Source organism: Salvelinus namaycush, chromosome 20 (assembly GCF_016432855.1).
Source record: "Salvelinus namaycush isolate Seneca chromosome 20, SaNama_1.0, whole genome shotgun sequence".
Classification (NCBI taxonomy): domain Eukaryota; kingdom Metazoa; phylum Chordata; class Actinopteri; order Salmoniformes; family Salmonidae; genus Salvelinus; species Salvelinus namaycush.
In genome coordinates this window covers 17217727-17233583 of record NC_052326.1, presented here as the reverse complement: position 1 = coordinate 17233583, position 15857 = coordinate 17217727, and the positions used below count along the sequence as shown (strand labels likewise).

At 44.1% G+C, this 15857-nt stretch overlaps 1 protein-coding gene across 1 annotated transcript in view; it reads left to right on the top strand.

Annotated features, from left to right (window-relative positions):
- LOC120065707 (chemokine-like protein TAFA-1) overlaps positions 1 to 15857 on the top strand; it is a 271320-nt gene that overhangs the window by 248934 nt on the left and 6529 nt on the right. The window contains exon 2 of the mRNA XM_039016788.1: positions 2674 to 2814. Within this exon, the coding sequence (XP_038872716.1) occupies positions 2674 to 2814 (141 nt within the window). The remainder of the gene's footprint in view (positions 1 to 2673; positions 2815 to 15857) is intronic.

Sequence of the window (15857 nt, the reverse complement as noted above, 5' to 3'; positions counted from 1 at the left end):
AGGATCCGCCAGAGCCAGCCAGCCAGGATCCGCCAGAGCCAGCCAGCCAGGATTCGCCCCTCAGTCCGGTGCTGTCCCTCAGTCCGGTGCTGCCCTTTGGTATAGTGGGATTGACATGGAGGGTGGCCATTGGGAGGAGGCCACGGAAGCGGGGTTTGACTATGGTGGGGTGGGGACCACGACCAGCGCCAGAGCCACCACCGTGGACAGACGCCCACCCAGACCCTCCCCTAGAGTTTATGCTGGTGCGCCCGGAGTTCGCACCTTAAGGGGGGGGTTATGTCACGTTCCTGACCTGTTTTCCTTTTTCTTGTATTTATTTAGTTGGTCAGGGCGTGAGTTGGGTGGGTTTGTCTATGTTTGATTTTCTATGTTGGGATGTTTGTGTTCGGCCGGGTATGATTCTCAATCAGAGACAGCTGTCAATCGTTGTCCCTGATTGAGAATCATACTTAGGCAGCCTGGGTTTCACGTGTGTTTTGTGGGTGTTTGTTTCCGTGTCTGTGTTTGTTGCACCACACGGTACTGTATTCGGTTTATGCACTTCGTTTATTTGTTTTGTATCCAGTATTCAGTTTCGTTTTAATAAATCATTATGAACACTAACCACTCTGCGTATTGGTCCGATCCGTCTCGCCTCTCCTCGTCCGAGGAGGAGGAAGAATATGACGATAGCCGTAACAAGAAGCCTAGTGATCAAATGAAGAGAGGACACCTGTACATGTTCATCACACCGGTTTGCATTTCTTATTGACAGAATAATTGATTCCTCATAGCAATGTAATTTCAGCATTTAGGAGTCTGATGGAATCATTGTGATTTTTGACCAACATCGACAAAAGGCCAGGGGGTATGATAAAAATTCCCTAAGTAGTCAGGACTTGAAGGTGGGCATTTTGTGAGGGCTGCCTCTACAACAGGCTTAAAAGCATGTCTCCAGGCAGGAAACTACCAGTAAAATATTGAATAAATCCAACATATTGTGAGTTTTGGGGTTTAAATATAGTGCACTCAAGGGATTCTTTCCTCACTTTTATGGTTTGTGTTATGCCTCATGGCCCGATATACTGTATCAAAAACTAAGCTTGTGGAGAGTGACATTAATTCTGCAGGACAGCAGTGACCAACATAACTGCAAATGTACTCCTTTTAATCCCAGTCTCCACTGCCTGTGGTCTGGGCATGGCAGACCTTGATGAAAATGTGAACAGAAAAGTGTTACCAAGCTCAGCTCAGATTTTTTTTTCAAGATCCAGCCACTTCAAACATTTACACAGCCATCCTCCAATAAGACAATATAACGATTTTACCACCATGTTTAAAATGCAATACCACCATGAAGAAAATCACACTGCTACAAAAGAGGAAAAGTTCTTGGGCTCCCTTTTACCTATTCTCCCTCTGATCATCCCTCTCTTCTCTCCTCTGTGAGCTCCAGTTTAATTGTTGGACGATGATGTCTGTGGTGATGGCTGTCAGAGGAAGATGAAGAGTTTTTCCCGGGGCGTGAGGAGAGGGCCACACGGTGATGGAGGGCCCCTCTCCTGCAGCTCCGCTGGCTGCATTAGCACGCCACTTTATAACTATGTGAAAGGGGCACTTCCAGTGGCTCCCTCATTACTCACCGTCCCAGTCGGGGCTCTGGCAGGCCCCTGCCCTCTCTCTCTCTATCCATCCTCTCTCTCTCTATCCATCCTCTCTCTATCCATCCTCTCTCTCTCTATCCATCCTCTCTCTCCATTCTCCTCTCTCCATTTTTTTGGAGAGGAGGGACGTCCCTAGGCTCCATCAGCCCCTCCCTCCCCAGAGTGATCCCTATTGTTACTTTGACCCATCAGTGGCACATTTCTCCTCCACATTATTTTGACACCCTCTTTTGTCACAACAAGGTCCATTGTGCTGCAGTTGTTGTAAATGATGTCACCTCTGTAGGAGAACCATTGTTAGTGGAGGCTGGTTTAACCGAGTCAGCCTGGTTAAGGCCTGGTGTGTGTTGTAATAATGAGATTTAATTTCTCAGTTTCTCCAGGCCTTCACTCCTGAACCTACTGGAACAGATGATTATCATATGCAGGCTCTCAGAGATGCAAGGAGAGCCACATTAATGCAAGAGCAGAGCATGATTTCCTCATCAGGGAGTGATTTGTAATGGATTGAGGAACACCCTGAGAGTCAAATTAGAATCATCTAAATGCCTCTAGGGGCAATTTGCAGCGCATGCTGTGGTGAAGAGGATAACATAGTAATTACATGTTATGTGCCTTACATTTATTTTCAGCAGTATTTTTTAAATGTGTACTATGTGATTATATGAACTCATGATTTAATTAAGTTCAGGTTGTTAAAAACAACAGAAAGGTATTTACCCTCAGATAAATGTAGTCATCTAAAAAGATGAAGTGAGTAACCATAGAAACTCATTTAAAAAAGCATTATGGGCCTATTTAGTACAATGTATTTTTATAGCACACTGTCGATAATTTGTTCTATATAGAATTCACATCAGGGATCTATTTCATTTCTAACACCATTTTGTACATATACCAAACATCATCGAACATTAACCCTACTCTTGACGTTGTAGTATATGTTCCACAGTAATTAACCAACCAAACTCCTCAGCTCCATGTGTCGGCTAACCACGTGTCTCTGTCCCTCTGTCTGTGTCCTCAGAAGGAGGTACGTGTGAGGTGATCGCAGCCCACCGGTGCTGTAATAAGAACCGTATCGAGGAGCGCTCCCAGACTGTCAAGTGCTCCTGTCTACCGGGAAAGGTGGCCGGGACAACACGCAACAAACCCTCCTGTGTGGATGGTAAGGACATGTTCATAGCATGTTTTTCACTTTTTAATATCACATATGGCTTAACATTCTAAAAAGAAGTACTTCTCTAAATGTAGTGTAGAGGTACCTTTTTAAAATCATTTATAGCTGATTGGAATTACAATATTGCTGGCTTTTACACACTTTTGAATGAGACTGCCACATGCTGAGGTGTTTCAACAGCTTTCTACCTAATGCGGTTCATTCTTGCACGCGTAGGGTTGCAAAGCTACCGGTATTTTACCCACGTTACTGGAATCTTCAGTAATTTTAGTAATTAACTGAAAATCTATGGCAATCTGTAGAAATGTAGGTAATTTATACTTGAATACCTTTCAAAAAATGTAGTCATATATACTATTCATTTTTATATCTCGTCCATATTGTCCATGTAGATACACCATATTGTTCAAGATAAAATAGTCTAATTAATGAAAGGACAAAGGCACTATTTTCAATTACCTTTGCAACTTGTCCAACTATTGACTTTTTTCACAACTGTCACCAGTTTGACGCCACAACATTTGCAACAAGTACATATTGACATAGTAAAATAAATCAGTGTAAAAAAAAATATGAAGGATATTTCATGCTGAAATCCTCATATTAAACGACCAAGGGTGTTGATGTTTTATATTTACGATAATGTTTTACAGCTTTGTCGTTCCATTTTTTTATAAAAAAAGAATGTTATTGAATTATTTCATATAGTTTACATGTGATAAGGCCACACAGAGGGGCAGAGATAATTACACCTGTGATAATCTGAAGTATCTCTAAAGGGCCACTCAATACTAGTCTACGATCCTTGAAAGATGCCAACATTCTGGTAGTTTACTGGTAAACTTCAAAAGTTTCAAATAATATACTCTATGCATGACTCTCCTAATGTCCTAATGAAGTCAATTAAGATAATATCAAAGCACTCTAAATTGGAGACTAAATCGAATCTGGGTGAGTGCTGCAAAGGATTGTGGGAGACAAGCAATACCTCAGATGCACAGCTGAGCACATGAGAATTACCCATGTTGAATATTGCATGGCCCAAGGCAGCTTAGGTTCATAAATGAAAAAATTTAAAACACAAGTCTGGGAACCCCTGGGCTGACACCTGAAATGCCTGAGGAAAATAATCAACGGAGTGACGCAGTTACAGGGAAACAGAGTAAAGAACCACAGGCAGTCACAAGCCCAGTGAGATAGAACAGAACACAACAGAGAAGTTAGGTTCTTCAGAACTAATTTATCCTGATGCAGTTTATTGTTTCACCTCAAACTCCTCAAAGATCAAAGTAATCTAGGCTGCCCTCACAAAGGAACGACACAGTCTTCATCATGAATGACGATACTATGAGGAGGCGTATGTCTGCCCTCTTCAATCCATTTCATAGGCTTGTTTAGCTACATCTGACACATGAGACAGACAAAGCTAAGCAAATTAATCCTTGGAACCAACTGCGTAAACTTTTTGAAAGTTCTGAACTGAGCTCCTAAGGCTAAGGACTCCGAACTTGGTGAGTTACTAAATTTAAGAAAGCCGGCGTGTTCCACAGCTAAGGCGATGTGACGTAACAAACAATGGTTGCGTGCCATGTCATCAACTGTGTCATTGACTGACAAATTACTATGACATACAGTTGAAGTCGGGAGTCTACATACACCTTAGCCAATTACATTTAAACTCAGTTTTTCACAATTCCTGTCTTAGGTCAGTTAGGATCACCGCTTTATTTTAAGAATGTGAAATGTCAGAATAATAGTAGAGAGAATTATTTATTTCAGCTTTAATTTCTTTCATCACATTCCCAGTGGGTCAGAAGTTTACATACACTCAATTAGTATTTGATAGCATTGCCTTTAAATTGTTTGACCTTAGAGAGCCTTTTTATTTTCTATTTGCTTAGGTCAGGGTGTGACTAGGGTGGGCAATCTATGTTGTATTTTCTATGTTGGCCTGGTATGGTTCCCAATCAGAGGCAGCTGTCTATCGTTGTCTCTGATTGGGGATCATACTTAGGCAGCCTTTTTTCCACCTTAGTTTGTGGGATCTTGATTTTGTATTGTTGCTGTGTAGCCTGCAGAACTTTATGTTCGTTTTGTATTTAGTTGTTTTTTGGTGTTCATTTTAATAAAAGTAAGATGTTAGCCTACCACACTGCACCTTGGTCCGCTCCTTCCATCAACGAGCGTGACAGGGTCAAACGTTTTGGGTAGCCTTCCACAAGCTTCCCACAATAAGTTGGGTGAATTTTGGCCCATTCCTCCTGACAGAGCTGGTGTAACTGAGTCAGGTTTGTTGGCCTCCTTGCTCGCACACGCTTTTTCAGTTCTACCCACAAAATTTCAGTAGGATTGAGGTCAGGGCTTTGTGTAGGCCACTCCAATACCTTGACTTTGTTGTCCTTAAGCCATTTTGCCACAACTTTGGAAGTATGCTTGGGGTCATTGTTCATTTGGAAGACCCATTTGCAACCAGTCTTTAACTTCCTGACTGATGTCTTGAGATGTTGCTTCAATATATCCACATAATTTTCCCCGCCTCATGATGCCATCTATTTTGTGAAGTGCACCAGTCCCCCCTGCAGCAAAGCATCCCCAAAACATGATGCTGCCACCTCCCGTGCTTCACAGTTGGGATGGTGTTCTTCGGCTTGCAGGCCTCCTGGTCAATATGGCCAAACAGTTCCATTTTTGTTTCATCAGACCAGAGGACATTTCTCCAAAAAGTTCGATCTTTGTGCCCATGTGCAGTTGCAAACCGTAGTCTGGCTTTATTATGGCGGTTTTGGAGCAGTGACTTCTTCCTTGCTGGGCGTCCTTTCAGGTTATGTCGATATAGGACTCGTTTTACTGTGGATACACATACTTTTGTACCGGTTTCCTCCAGCATCTTCATACGGTCCTTTGTTGTTGTTCTGGGATTAATTTGCACTTTTTGCACCAAAGTGCATTCATCTCTAGGAGACAGAACGAGTCTTCTTCCTGAGCGGTATGACGGCTGCGTGGTCCCATTGTCACGCTCGCTATCCTCAAACTCCCTGTCATAAATCGACCAAGGCGCAGCGTGCATGTAGTTCCACATCTTTTAATGAAAGTGAAACCTAAACAACCAAAAAACAAACAGGTAAACAGCAAAGAACGTGACGCAACCGAGGTGCACACAAACACACACAGAAAATAATTACCCACAAAACACAGGTGGGAAAAGGCTACCTAAGTATGGTTCTCAGAGACAACGATAGACAGCTGCCTCTGATTGAGAACCACACCCGGCCAAACACATATAAATAGAAAATCATAGAACATAGACTGCCCACCCAAATCATACCCTGACCAAACCAAAATAGAGACATAAAACGCTCTCTACGGTCAGGGCGTGACACCCATGGTGTTGATACTTGCGTACTATTGTTTGTACAGATGAACGTGGTACCTTCAGGCATTTGGAAATTGCTCCCAAGGATGAACCAGGCTTGTGGAGGTCTACAATATTTTTTCTGAGGTCTTGGCTGATTTCTTTTGATTTTCCCATGATGTCAAGCAAAGAGGCACTGAGTTTGAAGGTAAGCCTTGAAATATATCCACAGGTACACCTCCAATTGACTCAAATTATGTCAATTAGCCTACCAGAAGTTTCTAAAGCCATGACATCATTTTCTGGAATTTTCCAAGCTGCTTAAAGGCACAGTCGACTTAGTGTATTTAAACTTTTGAGCCACTGGAATTGTGATGAGGTGAATTATAAGTGAAATAATCTGTCTGTAAACAATTGTTGGAAAAATGACTTGTGTCATGCACAAAGTAGATGTCCTAACCGACTTGCAAAAACTATAGTTTGTTAACAAGACATTTGTGGTGGTTGAAAAACAAGTTTTAATGACTCCAACCTAAGTGTATGTTTACTTCCGACTTCAACTGTATATTGCTTTAGCTGATACTTCAAACACCTATCCAGCCGTTGTAAGCTCTGTTAAGCATCCACAATGTCTGAGCATAGGAACGCGCCCAGCGTGTTATTAAGCTCTGTTAAGCATCCACAATGTCTGAGCATAGGAACGCGCCCAGCATGTTATTAAGTGCATTTCACAAAGGGAAAACGCACCTGAATGAAAGGATATAGTGCAGTATGTTAGACTGATTGATATTCTTACATTGCCTTGGTGTGATAGAGTTTGATATGATAAAGATATGAGGAGAGTTGAGAGGATTGGGAGTGAGGTGGTGGGGAGGGGAGAATGAATGGAGACGGTAGGAGAAGGGGATAGGGGGATGCAGAGGAGGGAAGGGAGGGCTGGGAGATGCTCACACTTCATGCCTCGGTGCTCCTGGCTCCTGCAGTGAGGAAAGAATCCCTGTACCTGTTACTGTATTAATTAACAGCCTGTTATATAGAGAGAGGGGATGGAAATGGAACTGACAAGTCACTGAGCAGCGATGTTCCAGCAGTGAGCACCACAGCACCCCAGAAGGAGGGAGGGAGCATGCCAGTGGTGCCTATCCCTCTTTCATAGAAGCAGGTGAAATTACAGAGAAAAACAGATGCCATTTTGTACTCAGATGATCATAACTTTGCATTTACTTTTTTGTCATTTAGCTGACGCTCTTATGCAGAGCGACTTACAGGAGCAATTAGGGTTAAGTGCCTTGCTCAAGGGCACATAGACAGATTTTTTTTCAGGGAATAGACCCAGTTGCTGCAATTCACAGGTAACAAAAGAGTCCGCAATCAAGGAAAATCAATGAAAGTGTTAAAACTAGTGTGTGAACTCGCTCTGAAAGTTGTTTGTGTGGAGCCTGCGGGCCCCTGTTCAACTCTGTGAGATATTATAGACCTGTGTGGTCAATGTCCCGTGACTGTCCCCTCAGTGGTGGGGTGGGGCATGGTGGGGTACGCTGGCCCAGATGGAACTCATCCCCAGGTTTCCAATTATTAATGTTGCATCTACGATGAGTAACGATTCTGCTACCCAGCCGGGCTCATCTTACCATCTGCTGTGTTTGTCCCATAGTGTCACGCCCTGACTTTAGTTATATGTGCTTTCTTTATTATTTGGTTCGGTCAGGGTGTGACAAGGGGTGGTTTATTTAGTTTTTGTATTGTCTAGGTTTTTTGGTTATCTATGGGGATTTTGTATTGTCTAGGGGTATGTAGGTTTATGGTGGCCTGAGTGGGTTCCCAATCAGAGACAGCTGTTTATCGTTGGCTCTGATTGGGGAGCCTATTTAGTTTGCCATTTGCCAAGTTGGTTTTGTGGGTAGTTGTCCTTGTTTAGTTGCCTGTGAGCACTACGTTGGCTTCACGGTTCGGTTTGTTGTTTTGTGAGTTTGTTAAGTGTTCTTCGTTTAATAAATAGAAGAATGGATTCAAATCACGCTGCGACTTGGTCCACTCCTTTAAACGGCCGTGACAGAACTACCCACCAAAAGAGGACCAAGCAGCGTGGTTACCTGGAGAGTTGGACATGGGAGGAAATCCTGGAAGGCAAGGGACCGTGGGGACAGAGGAGTGAACATCGCCGTCCTGAGGAGGCAGCTATGAGAGGGGCCAAGGATTACACGGGAACACGGCTGGCAAGGAAACCCGAGAGGCAGCCCCAAAAATGTTTTGGGGGGGAACACGGGGAGTGTGGCAGAGTCAGGTTGGAGACCTGAGCCAACTCCCCGTGCTTACCGTGGCGAGCATGTGACTGGTCAGGCCCCGTGCTATGGGGTGATGCGCACGGTGTCCCCAGTGCGCACTCATAGCCCGGTGCGCTATATTCCAGCTCCTCGCATCTGCCAGGCTAGGGTGAGCATCCAGCCAGGAAGGATTGTGCCAGCCCTGCTCTCCAGACCTCAGGATATCCTGCGCCGGCTCTGCGCACTGTGTCTCCAGTGCGTCTGCACAGCCCAGTGCGTCCTGTGCCTGCGCCCCGCACGTGCAGGGCCAAAGTCACCATCCAGCCAGGACGGGTTGTGCAGGATCTTTGCTCGAGACCTCCAGTGCGCCTCTACGGCCCAGTGTATCCGATGCCTCGGCCAAGGACAAGGCCTCCTGCATGTCTCCCCAGCCTGGTGAGTCCTGTGCCTGTGCTAAGAACTAACCCTCCTGCATGTCTCCCCAGCCTGGTGAGTCCTGTGCCTGCTCCCAGAGCCAGGCCTCCTGTGTGTCTCTCTACTCCAGTGTTGATCCATGGCACGAAGCCTCCAGTGATGATCCATGGCACGAAGCCTCCACGAAGCCTCCAGTGATGATCCATGGCAAGAAGCCTCCAGTGATGATCCATGGCACGAAGCCTCCAGTGATGATCCATGGCACGAAGCCTCCAGTGATGATCCATGGCACGAAGCCTCCAGTGATGATCCATGGCACGAAGCCTCCAGTGATGATCCATGGCAAGAAGCCTCCAGTGATGATCCATGGCACGAAGCCTCCAGTGATGATTCATGGCACGAAGCCTCCAGTGATGATCCATGGCACGAAGCCTCCAGTGATGATCCATGGCACGAAGCCTCCAGTGATGATCCATGGCACGAAGCCTCCAGTGATGATCCATGGCACGAAGCCTCCAGTGATGATCCATGGCACGAAGCCTCCAGTGATGATCCATGGCACGAAGCCTCCAGTGATGATCCATGGCACGAAGCCTCCAGTGATGATCCATGGCAAGAAGCCTCCAGTGATGATCCATGGCAAGAAGCCTCCGGTGTTGATCCATGGCAGGAGGCCTCCGGTGATGATCCATGGCACGAAGCCTCCGGTGAGGAGTCATGGCACGAGGCCTCCAACGAAGGCAATCAGTCCGGAGCCTCCAGCGACACCCTCCTGTCCGGAGCTGCCAGAGTCTCCCTCCTGTCCGGAGCTGCCAGAGTCTCCCTCCTGTCCGGAGCTGCCAGAGTCTCCCTCCTGTCCGGAGCTGCCAGAGTCTCCCTCCTGTCCGGAGCTGCCAGAGTCTCCCTCCTGTCCGGAGCTGCCAGAGTCTCCCTCCTGTCCGGAGCTGCCAGAGTCTCCCTCCTGTCCGGAGCTGCCAGAGTCTCCCTCCTGTCCGGAGCTGCCAGAGTTGCCCTCCTGTCCAGGGTCGGTGGCGAGGGTCCCCGCTCTAGAGGCGCCACCTAAGTGGGCCAAGCCAGAGGTGGAGCGGGGTCTACGTCCCTCACCAGAGCCGCCACCGCAGGGAAATGCCCACCCAGACCCTCCCATTTAGGTTTAGGTTTGCGGCCGGGAGTCCGCACCTTTGGGGGGGGGGGTACTGTCACGCCCTGACTTTAGTAATATGTGCTTTCTTTATTATTTGGTTAGGTCAGGGTGTGACAAGGGGTGGTTTGTTTAGTTTTTGTATTGTCTAGGGGTTTTTGTCTTGTCTAGTTTTTTTTGGTTATCTATGGGGATTTTGTATTGTCTCGGGGTATGTAGGTTTATGGTGGCCTGAGTGGGTTCCCAATCAGAGACAGCTGTTTATCGTTGTCTCTGATTGGGGAGCCTTTTTAGGTTGCCATTTTCCAAGTTGGTTTTGTGGGTAGATGTCCTTGTTTAGTTGCCTGTGAGCATTATGTTGGCTTCACGTTTTGTGAGTTTGTTAGTGTTCTTTGTTTAATAAATAGAAGAATGGATTCAAATCACGCTGCGCCTTGGTTCACTCCTTTAAACGGCCATGACACTTAGACACAGACACACACTCAGCACCCTATCTTCCCTACACGTGCACCAAGTCCTGTACTGAGTGGCAAGACGTAGAGATCGATTACTCTCCTGTGAGACAGCATCCTGGGTGTATTAACTGTCATTAGCATCAAACCAGGCAAACCCCTAAACAGAACAGAGAAAAAGGACTGCATTAAGATAAAACAGTTCCAGTTACATTCTTTTCTATGTAATATTTACTCCTTTGTGGATATGCGAGATGTGTATTTGTGTGATTCTTCCTCTGGGATTGGTAAATGATTGGGGTATTTATTAATGCATGGGAATGTGGTGCTTGTATTGGAGGCTGGTGCCTCACATACTTGATGGGGGAGTGCTGTAAGCTTATCCCTGCATGGGAATTGATTATTAGCTTTGACAAGTAGAACTACGTCCCAGTTATGTCAGGGCCAACAAGGCTTTTAGTGAGGAACATCCCTTTTAACAAGTCAAACACTCAGGCTTATTTCTCACAGCCCATGCTAGGCCAATGCAATATGCTCAAATTAGGCGCCTGTCACTGCACCACTGCCTTTATCCTGCTATGATAAATGCAAGCGCACAAACACTGTACACATACTTTTTACACACACACACACACACACACACATCCAGAATGCTGTTTGCACCCTGCCACAGACAGCGCACATAATATTTATACTGTAACAGTGATGATCTCTTGTCACAAGCAATACACACACACTTTCTCTCATACATACACATACTGTACAGTACACACACAGACACACATTTATTTTCCCTCTTGGGCATATTAAGTGTGGTGCTAGCCACTGATGGAGAATAAACCCTTCTGTTTGGCTGTGGGCGAGTAATACTGAGCATGACAGGTTGTCATGGTACATTTGAGCAACGTCCAGGGGGAAACGGCACATGGACGCTAGCTACTTCAAGGGTGGAAAGAGATGCCTGATTCCTCCACACACTCTGCTGATCAAAAGAACCATCTAAATAGCTACAGAATATCAAAAGCACTCGGACTAAACTACATAGTTAAAAAAGGCCCTTCAAAAGACTACGCAAGGCCATTACCATCATTAGTGATATCAATGTTTCAAAGAGAATACTTCATTATATCTGAAGATGTGACATGCTACATACACTGAGTATACAAAACATAAAGAACACCTGCTCTGTCCATGACATAGGCTGACCAGGTGAATCCATGTGAAAGCTATGATCCCTTATTGATGTCACTTGTTAAATCCGCTCCAATCCGTGTAGATGAAGGAGAGGAGACATGTTAAAGAAGGATATAGAAGCCTTGAGACGATTGAGACATGGATTGTGTATGGGTGCCATTCAGAGGTTGAATGGGCAAGACTAAATATTTAAGTGCCTTTGAACGGTTTGTGTCAAGAACTGCAACGCTGCTGGGTTTTTCACACTCAACAGTTTCCCGTGTGTATCAAGAATATTCCACCACCCAAAGGACATCCAGCCATCTTGACACAACTGTGGGAAGCATTCGAGTCAACATGGGCCAGCATCCCTGTGGAACGCTTTCGACACCTTGTAGAGTCCATGCTCGACGAATTGAGCCTGTTCTGAGGGCAAAAGGTGGTACAACTCAATACTACAAAGCTGTTCTTAATGTTTGGTATACTCAATGCATTTCATAATATGATGCAGCAGGATCATCAAGAAAGGCAAGAATAAAATAATGTTCTTCTACTGTACACACTGCTCAGACTATACAGAGGAGATGCATTCTTTATACACACACACTTGTGCTGGCTGTGTGTGTGTGTGTGGATGCGTTAAAACAATGCTTCAGACCTGGCTTTCCACGATTACCTTGCCTCACGGTTGACAGTGCAAAGTCTAAATCCAATGACATCTAAACAAAGTCACACAAAATGAACATCAAATTCACTTATTGGAAGACCTCTGTCTTTCCCAGCATGCTTTACTCAGTTATAGACCCACTTGTGATGAGTAAGCCTGCAAGGCCTCAACCTGGTGCCAATACAAGGTCAGCAGAACAGAGCTGTAGCTCCTGTAGAAAAACAATGCCTCCTCTCTTGCTGCACGCCCGCCGACAGGAGCAAAGTAAAAACTGTACAAATACTAAAGGCTGCATGAGTCAGAGTTTTTTAAATGTATTTTTATTTATTATTGAACGGAACCAGGTAGCTAACGTCCTCCAACTTTGTTGCATTCCGCAAAACTCTTCCGCAAAAGCGGACATCATTGGACACTTGACAATTCAACTGACAAGACAGGAAGTGCTCAGCCAGTCATTCAGCCAGCCAGGGCTATTCTTTGTGTTCCACGCTCTGTATAGTTCCACGTATACTACTTCACGTCTGGACACTTTAAAGTTCCATCCATTGTCAATATTCTTTTTGCAATAGCAATTGTACAGGTTACAATTGACAAGTCATGGGAAATTAAAAAACTCTCACCAGAGGTGATACAGTTCTACAACGACCACTCGGGCACACTTCAAGAAAAAAAACACTATCAGAAGCACATACACATACATTACTCACACACGCAAATATACACTTTTCAGATTCCATAAATACAGGCTGTAGTCCCTGGGTAGTCATTATGAGTGTAAAATATTGGACATGTAATAATTGAGAGGCCAAACAATAGTGTCTGTATAGCTAATCAAGAGCCAGTCTGGTACTGTGCAGAGCAGCGATTAATAAAAAATAATGGCTTGTGAAACTGACCTCAGATCTGGGGTCTCTGTCTCGGCCCCTCAATCATCACACACTGGCTTCATTATTCCAGCTCTGTTGACCTTCCCCAGCCTTATTACTGCCATTACAAAATGGCTAGTATCCCTGGGACTTCAGCCAGGCTCATCTCTCTGTGTAAGGACTGATCAGGCCTCTTCATTAAAACAATCAGCTCATTATACCCAGTTTGGGGGTTTGTTACTGGTCTGGTGAGATAGGACTCCCATGACTGATTGATTTGGAAATAAATGAGTGATGGATTAGAGACACAGACACCGATTGTTGGGGTACTGTAGATTGATTGGAGAGTAGAAGAGTGCTGCTGACTATTAGAGGCTGGAGGGACATGGTGCCAGACAGAGGGGCACTGGAGGGCCAGAGGGGCGTTAGAGAGAGGCAGAGGGAGGCAGGGAGAGTTCCCCGTTATCCAGTGTAAACTATTGATCCATACCCCCAACACCTGCAGGAAGCCAAGACATAGGAAAAAAACATTGGAAAATGTAAATTTTTGGCTTGATTCATTTCAAGTAAGTCCATTCCATGTATAGTGTAGAGAATCATTGTGCCATCTAAACTGCTGTGAAAGATATTTTCAATAACCAAAAATTATGTATTTTCAGTTGTTTGAAACTGGTGTACAAAACCTAAAGTAAAATACTCAAAAACAAAACTTAAGAACGCGAAGCATAGAAATATTGCAGATAGAACATATCTACCGCTTCTTAGACGTGCTTTCATTGAGAATGACAGATCTATAACTTTCTATGTGAATTTGGTCGGGTCACCCAAAAATGTACACATTGCAGCTTTAACTATCCATTGAAACTTCAGGCATGCCCTCAAAACTCAACTGGGACAACATTCAATTATGTTCGCTCATCTGTCAAGGTGTTCAAACATTGTGTTACATTGTGTTACCTGTCAGACATGTGTTAGGTTCAATCTATCACACACTGTAACTACCCCTGTGTGGATGCTTGACTATGGGGGTGTCATCTACAGGTCAGCATGCAAGGGAGCCCTTGAGAATCTAGACATGCTTTATCATTCTGCCCTGTTTTCCCTTTACACGTCTCATCATATGCGTTCTACACTGTGTACAAAACATTAAGAACACCTTCCTAATATTGACTTGCACCCCCTTTTGCCCTCAGAACAGCCTCAATTCGATGAAATGACTAACACAATTGGTCTCTACAAGGTCATGAAAGCGTTACACAGGGATGCTGGCCCATGTTGTTCTGTATTGACTTTGTGTTTGTCATAATGTCCCTGTGCTTCTGTGTTGTGATGTCTGTCTTGTCCTATGATTTCAATGTTTTTTTGTTCATGTATTTATTGCACCGCGCTTCCCAGTCGTCACTGACCATCATTGTAAATAAGAACTTGTTCTTAACCTCAATGTAAAGGTGGATTATGCTTTAAGAGATCTGTCATGTAGAACAGAGGTCTTCACGGATCCACTTGTACCAAGGGGGTCCGAATCCAGAATTGTAAGTATTGTCACGCTCTGAGTTGGATCTTATATGATTGTCACAGGTCTCAGGTATGTGTAGTTTTAACTGACTTGTCCAGCAGGATCCATACAGATCCAAACGCGACTGCAGCAGTAGAAAGAGAGAAATTGTATAATTGATTCTGCTGCTCTTGCTTTTCACGAGAGTGACGTGTGGCACGTGTAGCTTGTTGTTGTTGTTGGCCAATCATACGTCATCAAAGCAGCAATAGGCTACAGTCATGGAGCCTCCATGTGTGGCAAAAGTTAGGAGATATATAATCAATGGAACATGGAATTAAAATTATGGAATTAAAAGTTAAAGGAGATGGATAGGCAGTGGTGTAAAGTACTTAAGTAAAAATACTTTAAAGTACTACTTAATTCGTTTTTGGGGGTATCTGTACTTTACTATTTATATTTTTGACTACTTTTACTTTTACTTCACTACATTCCTAAAGAAAATAATGTACTTTTTACTCCATACATTTTCCCTGACAGCCAAAAGTACTTGTTACATTTTGAATGCTTAGCAGGACAGAAAATGTTCCAATTCACACACTTATCAAGAGAACATCCCTGGTTTTACCTAATGCCTCTGATCTGGCAGAATCACTAAGCACAAATACTTTGTTTGTAAATTATTTCTGAGTGTTGGAGTGTGCCTCTGGCTATCTGTAAATAAAATAAAAAATACAATTGTGCTGTCTGATTTGCTTAATATAAGGAATTTTTTATTATTCATACTTTTACTGTAACTTTGGATACTTAAGTATATTTTAGCAATTACATAAACTTTTTATACTTAAGTTTACTTAAAACCAAATACTTTTAGACTTTAACTCAAGTAGTATTTTACTGGGTTACTTTATTATTTTACTGGGTGGCTTTCACTTTTACTTGAGTCATTTTCTAGTAAGGTATCTTTACATTTACTCAAGTATGACAATTGGGTACTTTTTCCACCACTGAGGATAGGCTACAACAACCAAGAGCCAAATGGTAGGCTGCTACTTAATATTCTGAATTGAGATGTTGTTATTTGTGACTGTGTAGGACGAGAAAGTGCATGCAGCCTGAATTAGCCTAGCTAGCTAGCTTCTCCTGGTTTGATGGAGTCAAGACAGGTACGATGTAATCATATTGAATGATAAATAACCTAGCTTTG